The sequence below is a fragment of the Canis lupus genome, chromosome 7 (assembly GCF_011100685.1).
Source record: "Canis lupus familiaris isolate Mischka breed German Shepherd chromosome 7, alternate assembly UU_Cfam_GSD_1.0, whole genome shotgun sequence".
In the NCBI taxonomy this organism is placed as follows: Eukaryota; Metazoa; Chordata; class Mammalia; order Carnivora; family Canidae; genus Canis; species Canis lupus.
In genome coordinates this window covers 80,519,631-80,535,989 of record NC_049228.1, presented here as the reverse complement: position 1 = coordinate 80,535,989, position 16,359 = coordinate 80,519,631, and the positions used below count along the sequence as shown (strand labels likewise).

Below are 16,359 nucleotides of genomic sequence, written 5' to 3'. Positions count from 1 at the left end.
AATCTCCCCCCATTCCTTCCTAGTAGCAACCATAATTTAACTTGGGCTGGCTAAGCAATGTAGCTGATGATCTCAATACTCTCAAAATGCTGTGTGTCAGAATCAGGCATTCTTGCATCTGGACAAATATAAGGAGTCCTGGAATTCACAGGGTCATATTGAGGCAGTTCCATAGTAGGCAGTGGTGTTGCCATTTTACACAGAGATGGAGCAGAGGTCTGCAAAAGCAAAGCCAGTTATAGACCTGCACTCTTCTTCAAGCCAGATGTCTGGTGGTGAGTCAAGAGAGTCAAGAGAGCTTACACGCAGGCTACCTGAGTGTAAGGTTCAAGGAGAGCTCTGGGGCAAGGTCTACCCATCGGGCTCTCAATATCTGATTATCAGGTGAATGAATGAATGAATGAATGGGTCTTGCAGACCTGTCCTCCTGCAGCCACAGCTGAGGGACATATGGCTGTCTCCTACCCTTGCTTCCCCCTGAGTATCCAGATGGAGGAAAGCCTATGGCCTGTAAGCTGACAAACAGCTGGTAACCTCCTATGTAGAATCTGTCAATGCACAAAAGCCGTATTTCAATCAGAGAGGTGGGCTGCAATCAAGGCAGTCACCCAAGCTCTCCTCGAACTGCCCTTTTCCTAGAAACTTCTGTTACACTCTCCTGACACTTGCAGCTCTGCCTTTATTGGGGGTTCAGATCCCTGGTTCCATGAATGCTCTCCCATCCCTCTTACAGAAGTCCCTTTTAATTCAGGCAGGTAAACACTGTTACCTTCTTTCAGCAGGAAACAGAAAAAGGAAAATGTGCCAAGTGTGAACATCTGATTAGAAAACTAAAAAAAACAGGAGGAAACACTTGGGTTTCTTCAGAGAGTATGTGAAAGCAGACAGGAACCAAAGAGAGGAAACTGAATCGCAGGACTGATCCCTTAAAGACAGGTCACTAGCTGAGCTGTCACCTCATATAAAAGCTCTGAAATGCTAAATTCTCTGACTGCAAATGCACTTTCTGGGCAGGGTAATTACAAAGAAAGAAAATGGGTCTCCCGATGACATCAGCATGGCTGCAGATTGCTTCTTGGGCTCTGGCATGACTTTATCCTTCCTTCTTTCTCCTCTTTTAAAATAATCATCAGGATTTGACAACACGTGATAGGGAGATGGAGTAGAGGGAAGGCAGGGGCTGGCTGGATATCATGTTGTTTGGGGGCTGAAGTCACTGCTCTAGTCATCAGGGATGGGGGTCAGTAGGGAAAGGACAGTGGACAGGATGCTTCAATCTGAGGTCAAAGGCTGAATCTTGGGGATGCCTGGTGGCTCAGTGGTTAAGTGTCTGCCTTTGGCTCAGGGCGTGATCCTGAGGTCCTGAGATCGAGTCCCACATATGGCTCCCTGCGTGGAGCCTGCTTCTCCCTCTGCCTGCATCTCTGCCTCTCTCTGTGTGTCTCATGAATAAATAAATAAAATCTTTTAAAAAAGTCTGAATCTTGACATGATCATGAAATGTGTGCCATCTTATGTGGAGGTTGAGAGAAATGGGTGGGGAGAGGGCAAGGTGATGTGGTGAGCCAACTCGACACAGTGATCCTGCACCCAGGATCTGTTTTTAGCAGTCATCAGAGTCGGTGTGGAGTTTAAGTCATTTTTCCAGACACGGAATTCCAAGGTTGCTAGTCCCTTGAGGGAAGCCTGAGTTGTACTGATTTCTATATCTTTGCCCCCGTCACTATTGACACCATTCTCCTTACAACCACTACCACTATGGCCTCCAGCACTACTATTGAGGTGTGGTCAGCAAATACACAGAATAAATAGAAAGGAGCCTCCTTTGGGAATGTCTGTCCAGCCCTAAATGACCCTCTGTTCCTGGAATCTGGCTCCTCTCTCACCTCATAAGGTTCTCCTTACTATGGAACCTTGTTCTCTGACCATTGTTGACTGGATCAAAGGTAGATAACTGACTTAGGCTAGGCTAGCCTACAGACTACAGACTTTCTCTACACATGGTTGGACCTGATGGCCATATAAATAAGGATCTTGTATGACCCTCTTCTACCATGTGCAAGGAAAATCAAAGATAGATAATCGGTAGTGATGAAAGGATTAATCAGTTGTATGGACAGAAGCCAAGATGAGACTGCACATGGCCCCAGGAAGACAAATACTGGGGAAATAATTGGTTGCCAATGGCTTTCCTGGTTCCATTGTCTCATGGAGTCCTGTGTAGTGTTTTCCTATAGGGTTTAAGACCTGTAATCTGCCCCTGTATCCTTATAACAAATGGTATTTTTGTCTTAAGCTACCTTGAGTTGGTTTCCTTTACTTGCAACCTAAAGTGTCTTAACTAATACAAAGTTAACTACCTCAGCAGGCATCACTAATCGATCACAGCAGTCTTTTGGCAAGCCTCAGAATCCCTTGTCTGAAAATCACTACCAATTGAGCTGAGTTAGTAGATAAGATAAAAATCTATTGGCATAAACAAACCCCACAAACCACCGGCCAACTCAAAGTCTGTGACAGGCTAGAGCACCAAAAAGTGTACAAAAGAAGACCATGGGAGAGAGCAATCCATTCTGAGTATGGACTTGACCACTGAATGGTATTTATCCAGGCAGAGATGGACAAGATACATTTTAGGTGAGAGACAACATAGGCAGCATTTATGGGTCAAGTCACAGGATGGTAGAAGGACCCAGTATTCACCTTAGTATCTTCGTAATTTCACACTACTGGGCTATCTTCGGTTTCCAGAATACCTTTTTCTGTTACTTGTTTATTGTTATGACACTCCAGAAGAATCTGCTTAGAAGAGGGGTACTAAACGGAGCCAACAGCTGGCTCTAGCCATAGCTGGGATGCTTTTTCTTCCACTGTGTCCCAGATCCCTGTGGGACTTGGGGGAAGGACCAAATGACTTGGTATGTCTCAGTTTCCTGCTCTGGCTTCATCACCAGTGCACCTTCTGTCCCAAGGCTTGTGCTTTGGCTTCCCAGAATCCATCCCACCGTTTTTAGCCACAGCTTCTGATTTTCCCTTGTGCATTCTTGGCCCCCACTCTGGACCACGTGGTGTGAACAGACCCCATAACTGGTTCCAAGGTGAAGCATGTGACTGGGCATGAGCCAATCAGTGAGGTCCATGCTCTGGCTACAGGGTTGGGTCCAGGGACTGACATTTGATTTAAAACTGCCAATCAGCACCACCAAAACTAATCCTTCAGGCTTGGTCTTTCACAGGCACAAAGAGATGATCTCTTTTTTCCTACTGGGCTTGAACTGAAGAGAGCGTGAGCTCTCCCTGCTGCTACCTTCTTGCCTCCTGGCAGACTTGAGAATTAAGCCAATCGAATCCATGTGGAAAGCAAAGGCAGGAGAGAAAGAAACCTGCATCCTGAGTTTGGTGGGTCTGGATGAGGGGCATTACATAGCCAGTACATATTGTTTCCCTTAAGCCAGTTGGATTGGGGTTTTCTCTCATTGGCATCCAAAAAAGTCCGATTACATTCTGCCTAAGTTACCTTATTGATAAAATGGGATAAACAACAGCTATCCTTCGCATGGGACTGCTCCCAGGAATACTGAGTGCCTATAAAATGCTATATTATTTTTTTAAAGATTTTATTTATTTATTCATGAGAGACACAAAGAGAGTGAGAGAGAGGCAGAGACACAGGCAGAGGGAGAAGCAGGCTCTATGCAGGGAGCCCGATGTGGGGCTCCGTCCCGGGTCTCCAGGATCACCCCCTGGACTGAAGGTGGCACTAAACTGCTGAACCACCCAGGCTGCCCTAAAATGCTATATTAATTGGCAAACAGGCCCTAGCTGTAAATAATAACACCCCTCCAAGAAGTGGTTTTAGGAAGGGGCATCTAGTGATCTCCAAAGAAAAATAAATCTGAAATATGTTGTCTCATCTTTTACAAAAATTTTAAAAAGATTCTATTTATTTATTCATGAGACACACACAGAGAGAGAGAGAGGCAGAGACACAGGCAGAGGGAGAAGCAGGCTCCATGCAGGGAGCCCGATGCAGGACTCCATCCCGGGACCCAGGATCATGCCCTGAACCGAAGGCAGACACTCAACCACTGCGCCACCCAGGCGTCCCTCTTTTATGAAATTTATCCTAGCACATGCAGCATAGGATGGATGCTTAATAATAATGGTCAAGGTCTGAAGGGTCCAGTGCTTCACCACTGACCCTGAGGGGCTCTCCCATATAGGGTGACAGTAGCCTAAAGGGGTCCCACGTTGTAGATGACATTTTGGTGGACTTCGCCTCTCACTCTGGCTCTAGATTAAAATTTGTCACCACCCAGCACCTCCCTCCCCCCATGTACAGCCAGGCCTACCTGTTTTACCAGGGGGTTGGGAAAGGTTGCAGGTGACAGATCCAGGGGAGGGACTGGGTAAGTTTGGTGATTCAGTGTGATTCCTTCATGAACTAGTAGGATGCAGCCCCCACCAACCAACCCCGCCCCCCGCGCTAGATGGGGGGGCAGAGGGTGGAGGGCGAAGGGCAGGCAGCCCCCGCTGGGTCTGATAAGGAGCCCGGTTATCAGCGTCCAATCTCAAGTAGCTGCAGGCCTTTCCCTGCCCACCGCAGGCACAGGTACAATGTCTCCATTAATGGCCTCGGTTGTCCAAATACCATTCATCACTTAAGACAAGCCTAATAAAAGGCTAAAGGCCCTCCCTCTCATACTTACTTCAGAACACAATTCACTTTTAAATTATTTGCGTCTCTAACCTGCAGCACCTGAGCCCAGAGCCACTCCAGGGCTGGTGCGCCCATAACCCTCTGTCTTTGGAGCAGCAGTTGGGCTTCCCCTAGCTCCTCTTCCAGCTCATGCCCCTTCACCCCAGACCTGTGGTCCAGGGGGGCGTGGACACATTCTCCCAGGTTTTTCTCATCAAGTGCTCCCTTTTCTCCTTTTCCTCTGTCAGCAAATTAGGATTGGAAATAATTTACATGGAAGTAGGTGATTCTCCAGTTCAGCTTGCATGCTTGACAATTAACTAAATAAACTGCTTGGGGTCACTTGGAGTAACAATTCACAGACTTCCCTGTGACAGGCAAAAGTTAAACCCCTCGGCGTGCAGGACCTCCCCACGGGGCAGAAGGAGGCTGGTTCTGCAGGAGGGAAATTCTAGGCATCTTATTATTCACTCGCTCCCTTTCCAGTTCTGACCTTAAGAGTACTCTTAACCTTCCTCCTCCAGCTTGCTAATGGGAAAATAAATCTTAGGAGAGTATCTTAAATTCTTTTTTATCACAGACTGTATCACCGAGATAATAAGACCAGCCTTCAGAGTAACCATTAAGCCACAGAAGGTGTGGTCATCATTTATGATTTTTTTAGCCTTAATTGCTAGACAGACACTTTAAGTGGGAAGTCTGTCTAATGAGCCCAGTCATTAAAACATCAAAAACTGTTATCTGGGGTTTCTATTTTAGTTAGACATTACATTATTTTAATAAGGGGGCCGCATTTCTTGTCACAGGGTTTGGTAATGGAGGCCGAAGCAACCCCCTGGGGACGGGGGGGAGGAGGAGGCCGACTTGCCTTTGGAAAACAAGGTCGCAAATCAAGACTGAGCTCTGTCTGGAAGGAGGATGCAGATGAGCAAATGTGGGAGCCTGTGTGGGAGGAGGATGCCTGTCTGGCCACAGGGGACTGGACTGCACCCTGGCCCAGAACAGGGGGAAGGTGGGTGGAGGGGTGTCCTGGCCTCATGACGCAGCGTGGCAGCTCTCTGATCTGATGCTACACCTTTGTGCACAGTGTCCTTGGCCTGGAAGGTCCTCCCCATTTGGACACCACCTTGCTGCCTGGGGAAGCGGGCGGCCTCCAGGCCTGCCCCAGGCCCTGGCTCTGCAAGCCCGCCTTCTCCATCAGAGCCCTATTTCTCCTTCCCCTGGACTCCCTGCAACAGGCATGCATAGAGCGGCCCGTGTGTCGCTCAAGTCTACACGGCACCTTCTCACACTGAAGCCTCAAGATTGTGACAGCTATTTCTGGCTACATTTTTTTTCGATCTGGACCAGTTACTGTCCAGTAGAAATTGAACGGTGAGCCACAAATCTGAGCCACATGTGTGATTTCAAATTTTCTAGTAGCCATATTTAAAAAGTAAAAATAAACAGGTAAGTTTAACAGTATATTTCATTTAAACCAGTATGTCCCCTTCAACATACAATCAATATGGTTAAAAACGGTTAGTGAGCTATTTTACTTTTTTTTTTTTTTCACATTAAGTTTTGCAGCGCATCTCAATTTGGACTAGCCACAGCTCAAGTGCTCAAGAGCTACATGTGGGTAGAGGCTACCGTATTGGACAGAAGAGGTTTAAACTTTTCCAAGTAACTAACTGTTACCTGTCATGGAGCACTTATTCTGTGCCAGGCACGGTTCTAAGCAGCATACGCACGTTAATTCCTCTAACTCAACAACCCCATTGAGTAGATACTACTGTTATACTCATTTTACAGATGAGAAAACCAAGGCAGAGCAAGGTTCAGTTACTTGTTCCAAACAAATACACAGAGCTTGTGAGCGCCAGCCCCCAAACAGGGCACGTGATAGGTGTGGGCTCAGCATAGATTTGATACTTAACCATCAGCCCCTTGCTCATTCTAGATTCAGCTGAGCCCTAGAGGACCTGGCAAATGGGCAAATTCCCTCGCCCAACCAAGCCATCTGGGAGCAGAAGGTCCTCCCCCACCGCCCCACCAGCTCTTTGTGGCTGACATCCCTGGGCACGGAAGCCGCAGCTCCCTGTCAGGGGGCATATGTCCAATGCCAGGAGGTCCTCCTCCTCCTCCTCCTCCTCCTCCTCCTCCTCCTCAGAAACTTGTCAACTTGCAGTCATTATTTTGAAAAAAAAATTTTTTTCAAGAGGTTGGCTTTAAAAAGATAGGCTTTAAGTAAATAAGTTCTTATAAAGCTTCTGACACCAGCACCTTCTGACATGGAAGCCTTGCCGAAGAGCATCCTAAGATCCATAGTCACACGGGAGGAGGGCAAAGGATAACAACAGGATGCTGCTCTCACCGTTACTGTCACCCGTTTATCAAAATGATATTCAGTAACTGTAAACGGTTCAACACACGCCAGGCTAGTAGATCCTTAATAAATACAATCTGGAAGCATTAGCTCACCTGGTCTTTTTGGACAGAGAGGACAGGGCTTGATGGTAAGAGTCATCCAGGGTAACTACTTTCATGCTGACACAACCAAGAAGAGTCATCAGAACCAGGAAGATAGGACAGCGTGGTCGCAGCAGGCCGAGGTCTGCACCGAAGGAGAGAACAGCTCTGGTGGAGGATGAAGGCAGGAAGGGAAGAAACCTTGAGGCCCACGGCAACGTGGCATTTATGTCTCTCCCAGTCAACCCTCCCTATGTTTGCACAGAACATAAAAAGGCAGTCATAATTCACAGCACCGTTGTTTGCTTTTAAATTTTATCAGAATCCGATTCCACTGATTATGTTTGTGAAGAAGAGAGGCAAGAAGGGCAAATATAAGACAGGGTAGATGTGGTTGGATTTATCTCCCATAGAAGAAAACGCTGGGGTCCTAGTGGGTCACAGACCAGCCGAAGACTTCCTAAGGTCAGAGAAGCATATTCCCAGAAAGAGAAATGAGAGGTCAGGTCTGGTCCCACCAGGAAGGCAAAGATTCAAAGAAAGACAACAAAGACACCATTGGCAACCAGAAGCTCCTGGCACAGATGAAAGGCTTACAGATCTGAGCGAGGGGCAGGTTAATATTGGCCCGCTGGGGTGCAGAAGCTTCTGACCTAGAGCAGCACAGACTGCAGCACAGATCGCAACACAGAAGCGTCACACAACTCGGGGTTGCCAGAGCGGCTCTCTTGCTCCGTGGTCTGGAGCGATTTCTTTGCCTCTCGGAGCTTTGCTTCCTTTATCTATAAAGCGGGGGTAATGACAGCAGCCTTGGCAGGCCAGACATGTTGGTAAAAATACCTGTAAAGGTGAGTAACCGGAGGACTGAGCAATCCCGCTCCTCGCTGTATACAAAAGAGGAATGAAAACATCCGTCCTCATAAAAACCTGTACGTGAATGTTCACAGCGGCAATACCCACAAAAGCCCAAAGTGGAAATGACCCAGACGTTCGTACGACCGAAGAGCCCAATGGGGTAGATCCACGCACTGGAGTATGAGTTGTCATAAAAAGGACTGAATTACCAATGCCTGCTACAACATGATGGCCTCTAAGTGGTAGACGCCCAGTCACCAAGGACCATGTATTGCACTGACTTCCATTTTTGTGAAATATCCAGAATCTTCAAATCTATAGAGGGAAGGTAGATTCATGGTTGCCAGGGGCTGTAGGGGGGTAATGGGGAGTAACTCATAGCAGTATGAAGTTCCTTTTCAGGGTGAGGAATATGTTCTAAAAATGATGGTGGTGATGTTGCAAAACTCCGAATATACTTAAAACTTGGATCTGTAATATATATATCTGTATATATGTGATCATATATATCATATTTATATATGTTTGTGTAATATTATACATCTAAATAAAGTCCAGCCAGTGCCTGGCATATAAAAGGCAGACACATTAGTCCCCCATTATCTGCACTTCTGCTTCCTGTGGTTTCACCACCTGAGGTCAAGTACCACCTGAAAGCCAAGGGTCCCCCTCCCGGCACATGGTCAGGAGCTCAGCGGTAGCCTAACACTACATCCCAGGGCCTGCCTCACTTCCTCTCCTCAAGCAGGCAGTTTTATCACCTCGTGTCATCCCGAGAACAACAGGCGGGTACAGTACAATCAGATATTTTGAGAGCGAGAGACCACATTCACATAACTGTTATTACGGTACCTTAGCACCATCGTTCCATTTCACTATTAGTTCTTGCGGTTAGTCTCTTACTGTGCCTGGTTCACAAACTGTGAACGTAGGTTCATGGGTACGTAGAGGGAAACACAGTGTATTTCGGGTGTGGTACCATCTGTGGATTCAGGTGTCCACTGGGGGTCTTGGAATGTGTCCCCATGGAGAAGGGAGGACTTATCCACAGAAGGTACCTGGTGATTGTCAGTTGTATCAGAAGATCATTTCTCCTCCTGACGTATGTGCTACAACTTAGGGACCTAAGTGCTCCCCTAAGGCAGCTTTCCAATAGGCAGCGAGCATCAGGGTTCCCCTGGTGGTCGGCGTCCGGGGGTGGGGACCCAAACGTGAGGGGTGCAAAGGCCGGAGAGTGGCCCCGGCAGGGCATAGGTGTGCTGTGCGATGCCAGGGCATACCTGCAGTGCCTCCCAGGCCTGGGGCAGGCAAGCCTTGTGGCCCTGGGCTGCTGGGTGTGGGGCTTACATAGGAGCCCACGCCCAGCTGTCTTGGGATAATTCGGCCTTGATCTCTGCTGAAGCTACATTCCCCCAGTGCTTGCCACGGCTGGCAACACATTGATCAAGGTCTCCATGGCTCTGGGGGAGATGGGTCCCAACAAGCCAGCACGGGACCGTGTCCAGAGTGTTTGCAGAAGCTATGTGGCCTCATCCCCTTCATCCCTGTCCTTTTCTTGGAAGACAAGCTCTCTCTCCTTGACCCCAATTCTGCTGACATGGGGAGAGTCTGGGACAGGATTTAGGATTGGGGCGGCCTTAGTGCCCGCAGCAGACCTGTATGGAGCCAAATGCCCGCAGGCCCGCAGGAGGGCAGAGCTGAGTGCAGGTCATCTTCATTGTCCCACCCACACATGGGGCCTGCTACACTTGGATGGAATGGAATTTGACTCATGGACCTCCCTTACCAAGCCAGGGGCCCTGCAATAAGTCTTAATGCTCCTTCACAGGGGCGCTAGTGCATCTCAGGTGCAACAATCCGGGATACCTAGCACCCGTGGCCCCCTTAACACCAGTGGTGCACCTGCAGTGGGACAACCCCAACGGCGTTCCCGCACACACCTGCCAAATGCCCCTGGGTGAGGTATTGCTCCAGGCCGTGGGGGTGGGGGTGCTGTCCCTGGTGATCTCTAAGATTCTTCCAGACTTGACTCATGGCAATGCGTGTAAGCTTAACAGCCAGCTCTCCAGGAAAAGGAGGGGGAAGGCCCCTGTGAGTCGACTGCATTCATTTCCATGGAGTCATTACTCCCACCACGACAGATTTCGAGGATGGCTATACTGAACAACTGATTCACAAAATTCATAAAAACTTAAGAAGTCTGCTCCAGAGCACCTGCGCTGGTGGTACAAGCTGACCCCAGGACCCCCGTGCCTGACGTCCAGTGTCTTGTGTATGGCTCTGAATGCTAACGAAACAGGTACACTGAATTAAGAAATCAGTTGGAATATTCTTTGTATGGTCATATTTTAGAAACTCATAACAATGGTACTAATAAAAGTCCTGACAGCATCCTGTGGCCTGCAGTGGGCTGTGGGAAATTGAGAAGTGCTTCACGGAAAGGCCGTGCTACTGCCCCACATCCTGAGGGGCAGAGTGGCTCTAGCTCTGGCTCCTTCCTCCTTGCCTCCCTTCCCAGCACCCCAGCATGGTGCAGGGCCCCTGTCCTGTTCCCGGGTCCCCTGTTCAGAAAGTACCTGATGCACTCTGTCATCCCCGGGAGGTAGAGACTGGATGGTGTGCCTCCTCCTACGGATGACTCATTCTCACAAGGGCAACAAAAAGAAGAGGTAGTGCTTAAAGCAGAGAGTCCCAGGATTGGGCACTGGCTGGCACGGTGGCCCCCCGAGGGCAGCTCACAGAGGATGGGGCCCTAATAAGCAACAAGGAGGGGACACCCTGCTAGGACCAGGGAGGGTCAGGGAAGGGGAATGAGAACATGGCCCAAGCAAGAGACTAAAATCTCTAAAGAACTGTATTTAGCACTATATCCTGGGTTGGGGCGGCAGGGAGCCCAGGGGCAGGATTTGTTCACTGACAGTGGCCACATGTGCACAGCAACCCTCTCAAACTGCACACTTTGAACACCAGCAGTGTATTGTGATGTCTGCAGCACGGCGAGCAGCTATCCCTCAGGCAAACCAGAGACCCACCAGAGAGGCCCTAAGGGCTGGGGAAGGGGGATCTGGGGGGTGGGCAGTGGGCCTGGGCTCCCCACCTCCAGACTGCAGGGACTGCGGAGGCCCAGGGAGGGGCGGACATGGTTAGAGAGGCTGGCTCAGCCGGCATCCGACTGCCCTGAATTGTCTGTTTGTGAAGATGAAGGTGATATAATTGGAATCAGAGCCTCAGCTGAACCAGGAAATGAGTGGAGATTTAAATACCAGGAGGCAAAGTTTACCAAAGGGATAGGAGGGAGGGAGGGAGGGAGGGAGGGAGGGAGAAGGCCCAGAGGTGGGGATGCAGGAGGCTAGCTCTGGACAGAAGGATGGATGGAGGACGGTTGGGAGAGAGGAAGGCTGAGGAAGAAGGGAGGGAATGTGGGAGGAGGTGGGGAGGGGAGGCTGAGGGGGAGGGAGGAGGGTGGGGAGGAGGGAGAGAATCAGTGGGGAGGGTGCTGAAGCACAAGGCCTAGAGCCGTCCTGTCCCCTGGTGGGCTCCCAGGAAAGAGGCAGGGAGGTTGCCAGAGCCCCTCAGGGAGCCAGCGGGGAAGAGGGCCGAGGCATTTCTGGAGGTCAGGGGTGGGCCCAGAGCAGGACCTGGGGCTCGGCAGGCCGTCGGGGCCTCAGGATGCCAGGGTGCTGCTGGGCTGCACGTGCACTTGCGCTGAGGTGGGCTCCTGCCTGGCCCGGGTCCCCTCATGCCTTGGGGGCTGGTTTGCCAATAAGGACAGACTGTAAGGTCACCCCCAGAGCTGGCGCAGCAGCTTGGCTCGGCAGCTGTGGGGGCCACGCCAAGTCCATGGCTGCCGGGGTGGGCCGGGGACCTGGACACCCGGGCCTGGAGCTTCAGGGCAGCGGCAGGCCCAGCAGGCGGGGAGCACGCCCAGCCCCATGCTCCTCTGCTCTCCCCAGGAGGTCGCAGGCTCCTAGGGTGGATTTTCTTTTATTTTTTTTATTTTTTTTTATTTTTATTTTTTTCTAGGGTGGATTTTCTGCCCAGAGGAATGTCATTCCTTCCTCCTGCCCCACGGCCCCACTGGCCCCGAATATTTGCCGGGGTGAAACTCCACCATCTGAGAGTCATTCCCGTTAGTGTGTCATTCTTTTAGTGTGTCTGCGGCTTGGAGAGCGATGTCACCTCTCAGGGTCCCAGGTCTTTTTTACCTTAGGGGAGCAGCGGGGTGTCCTTCGGGGTGCAGCACCCCGGAATGGCAGCAGCAGGCTGATGAGGAAGCATCGCAAGACTCTAGGGCGCTGTTTCCTCACGCAAGCAGGAAATAAGCAGTGAGGGGGAACCTTGCAGTGCAGAGATTTCAGGGATTTCAGTGCGAGGAGGCCACGTACGCTACGTGGGCACGTGAGGCCCAAGGGAGCAGGACACAGTAGGTGGAAGGACCCGGGGCGGGCGGGACAGACAAGGCTGGGCAGACCTCAAGGGTCAGGACCATGGGCCAGACCCCCACCGGCTCTCTTCTTGGCCCCAGGGCCGGCGGCCCACGAGCAGCAGCAGGTGTCGGGGCCCTGGGGCGAGGACAGGAAGGTGGCAAGGGCAGCAGCAGCAGAATGAGGAAGCAGGCTCCAGAGATGCCAGACTCAGCCCTGGGCTGCCACGCCGGGGAAACTGAGGCGCTCTGATGCCATACACTGCATTTACCCTGCCTTCCGGCATGATCGGAACAGTGCGGAGGCTCGTTTCAGACAGAGGAGTGTGCACAGCCTTCCCCCTTTCCTGCCCTGCCCTGTGCCTCGCCAGGGTGAACCTGCTTCTTGTCTCGGCCTCGGCAAATTACCGGAGTTGTTCAATGTGCCTGGAGCCCTGCGACTAGGTGGGGAGAGGGAGGCGCTGAGCTCCAGTGAGACAAAGCCCTGGCAGAGGACATATCGCAGAAGCTTCTGGAGTAAGGACGCTTCCTAGTGGAGGAGAGCATGGGGCGGGATGAGGGAAAGACAGGCGGTTGTGAGTGTGGGGTGGGACGGGGTGGGGGGGCAGCACCCAGGCGATGGCCCGGGAGCACCATGGGAGCCAGGGCTGGAGGTGGCCGTCACCCAGGAGCTCGGGGAATGCCAAGCCCTGAGCACAGGGACCCCCCCATCCAGATGGCCCTGCCTCACCCTTGGTTTCCCTCTTCTGAACACCTGGAGCTTCTACCCTTTCCTTGGGGGGCTCTTTCCCTTCTCAAATTGGAAAGATGCACAGGTGACTTTCGCCACTTAAAGTGATGCCCGGGGCTCTGGGGGGCTGCATTGGTGAAGCATCCACTGCTGGTTTCAGCTCAGGTCATGACCTCAGGTTCCCTCCTGAGTATGGAGTCCACCTGAGATTCTCTGTCTCCCTCTCGCTCCCCCTGTGCTCCCCCCCCCCACCGCCCTGTGCTCGAGGTCACCTGCCCTCAAGTAAATACATAAATACAATCTTTAAAAAACAAAAAAAATGACGTTTATGGCTGTTTGGTGACTTGAACATGCTTACGAAGATGAGTGAAAAAGCAGAATAAAGAACTATAGACAGCGTGATCATCTCTGCATGGCAACAGAAAACCCACACAAAGGGCGCCTGCCCGGCGAGAGGAGCGCTGCCAAGGCCGAGCAAGGCTGTCGGAGGCAGCCCAGGGTGAAGGGTGGTGAAGGGGGGCAGGACAGGGGCTGCAGACGCCCACTGGGTTTTCCAGCCCTTCTGGCCTGAGCATGCGTTACTGTTAGAGGCAAGGAAGAGCTCTTCATTGAAAGGAGGGAAAATGCTCCGTTTTCTGAAAAGAAAAGAGGCTTCCTTGTCACAGAGGAGACCCAAGCACAAGCAGCTCCTCACCCCACAAATGCTTCGGCGCCGTAGCCCAGACTCAGGGAACCCGGTTCCCTCCTACCCCCCACCCCCCCCCCGATGGCCCAGGCCCGGAGGGGCAGCAGGGATGGTCCCCACAGAAGCACGGGTGGCACCGCAGGGGCAGGGACCACTCAGCAGACTACAGGCCTGGCCGCTTTGCACGGACTTGGAGACTGAGGCTCAGAGACATAAAGTGGCCTAACCACGGCCCACGTCATTACTGGGAGACACCCGTGCTCAGTGATCCCCTCTATACTCTACTGAATCTCTCAGCTCTGCCACCATCATCCTCCCCATCACCACCACCATCCATGGGCGCAGTGCTCTTGTCTCAGAGGGACCAGACAGATGGTCTTCTTGCATGTGTCTTTTGCTCACGGTCCTTGGGGCCCCTCATGGCCCCACAGCACATGGATCAGAGAGGCTGGACGCCCTGCGGCTTCCACAACCGTGTCTGCATTTGCTGTCCGGTGTGCTGCTGGCCGCCCTGTCCCCACACCTGGGGTGGAGGGCGGACCTCTAAAAGCCTCTCCGTGGCTGGCACCTCACATCCAGCCTGCAGAGAGAGCATCTTTAAGAGGCATGCTCTTTAGGGAGCTAATTACCTAATTAGCGCATCCAGAGGAAGGCTTAGGTTATGAGGCTGGTAATCAGGCAAGAGCCGCGGAACAATTGTGCAAGGCGGCTCCTTGCTGTCAGGCTGGTTGTCTGCGTCAAATTATTAATTACGATTCTTAATCACTCCTTTTCCCGTCAGAGCCCCTGAGACTTCATCCTTTCGTCGTCTGGCCTTCCTAGAAGACTCAGTCCTGAGGCTCTTGCTTCCTCAGGGTGACGGGGGGAATGGCTACACCTGGCCAAGCAGCCATGCTCTCTGCACAGGCCCGAGGTTACCTGCAGCCCCTGGCCTGGCCACGGGGCCTGGATCCCTCTGTGCCCAGGGATCCTGTGCCGAGGAGGGTGTGCTTGAGCAGGGAGGCCCAGGGAGGGCGTGTTGGCAGACAGGGCAGGGAAGCACCGGGCAGCTGCCGTCCGCAACCGCCGGGGTTGTCAGAGAGCTCTGGGTCAGAACCCGAACCAGTGAGTAAGTGGTGTGGATTCCCGCTTGGGGTTCACAGAGAAACTCTGACAACGAGAGCTGTGCTGAGGGCGGCAGGGACAGTCTGAGGGCCAAACCAGCCTCTGGTGCCCGGACACCTGTTCCTGCAGCTCGAGGATTCCTCCCTGGTTCGTGCCCCTTTCACCTTAAACGGATGCCTCCCCCCAACCCCGAGGTCAAGCCCAAGCCTGACTTGCAGCACCTGCATTCTGCTCACGGCCCCGGCGGGACAGGTGCTCCACAAACGTTTAGGAGTGTGCTAAAGAAGAAGCCAGATTCAACAAATCATAAAATGAGGACACAACAGCATATTTAGATTAGGGGAAAGGTCAATGGGGACTGGGCATTCGTGCTTTCCTTTTCTCCGAGGAGTGGAATATTCGAATTGATGCAATATTTGTGACGCTAACTATGAAAGATTCAAAGTCAATACGCAATGTCCAAAGAATCCCGAGATGGTGTTTTCTCCCCGTTCTAAATGTCGGGCAGCCTGAGGTGAGCTTCTTATGACTGAGGACTGTCCTGACCCTGTCACAGCCGTTGGGGGAAGGAGGCAGAGGGGAGACGCCTGGGGCCAGGACTCGCAGGACAGGGGCCCGGGGTGCATGACATGGGGGGAGGGGGCTGCAGAGCCAGCTCAGCCACAGCAGTGACCCTGAGTCTGGGACCTTCCCGTGCACAGACGTCTCCATGCTCCTTCATTCTCTAAAAGAGACCGACCTTGTCAAAACACGTGTGCACATAAAACAGAAGAAATGCAGGCCTGGCCAGTCAAGGGAAAAAAAAAAAAAAAGAAAAACCCACAAAGACACAATTTTTTGGTAGGCAAGTTAGCAATGTCGGGACCCTAAAATTATCACATACATTTTCGTTGAGCCAGCAATTCCACTCCTCACTGCTTATCCTAATAACGAATTACATGCCATAGTGTTATCGCCCCATATTAATCCTAATATTGCCAGGTCGTGGGGAAAAATGTAAATGACCCAGAAAAAGTCGAAGTAGGAGACTGTACATTTACACAATGAAATGACTCGTTAGCTGTTAAAGCAATGCAGATAATTTACCGGCACGGAAGTAGGCTCTGTGGTGACGTGTGCAAGCACGGGCCGAACAGAGTGATCCCAATTTGCTTCATGAAATAAATGTTCATCAAATAGGGAGAATATACATTTGTAACGATCACACTCAGCAGGAGGATGACAGTGGTCTCGTCCTCTTTCTCTTACTGTCTGTATTTTCCTAATTCTCTTTTTCCACAACGCACGTGTGTTACTTTTATGATTAAAAAAAAAAATTTATTATTACGTATGCTTTTTCCAGAAAAAGAAGATAGCTACGGATGGTTGAGAAAAAAAAAAAAAAAGTTTGCAAAGTGTATGTGCAGAAACCC

General features: G+C 51.3%; 1 protein-coding gene across 11 annotated transcripts in view; it reads right to left on the bottom strand.

Moving 5' to 3' along the window:
* Window positions 1-16,359, bottom strand: part of LOC119872627 (zinc finger and BTB domain containing 7C) — a 335,100-nt gene that overhangs the window by 63,773 nt on the left and 254,968 nt on the right. Inside the window, exon 1 of one of the 11 annotated variants that reach the window (XM_038543994.1) lies at window positions 7,163-7,299. The exons of the other annotated variants lie outside the window; for them this stretch is intronic. Within the exon in view, the coding sequence (XP_038399922.1) occupies window positions 7,163-7,251 (89 nt within the window). The 5' untranslated portion in view covers window positions 7,252-7,299. Of the gene's footprint in view, window positions 1-7,162; window positions 7,300-16,359 lie in introns of those variants that run through there. 11 annotated transcript variants of the gene reach the window in all.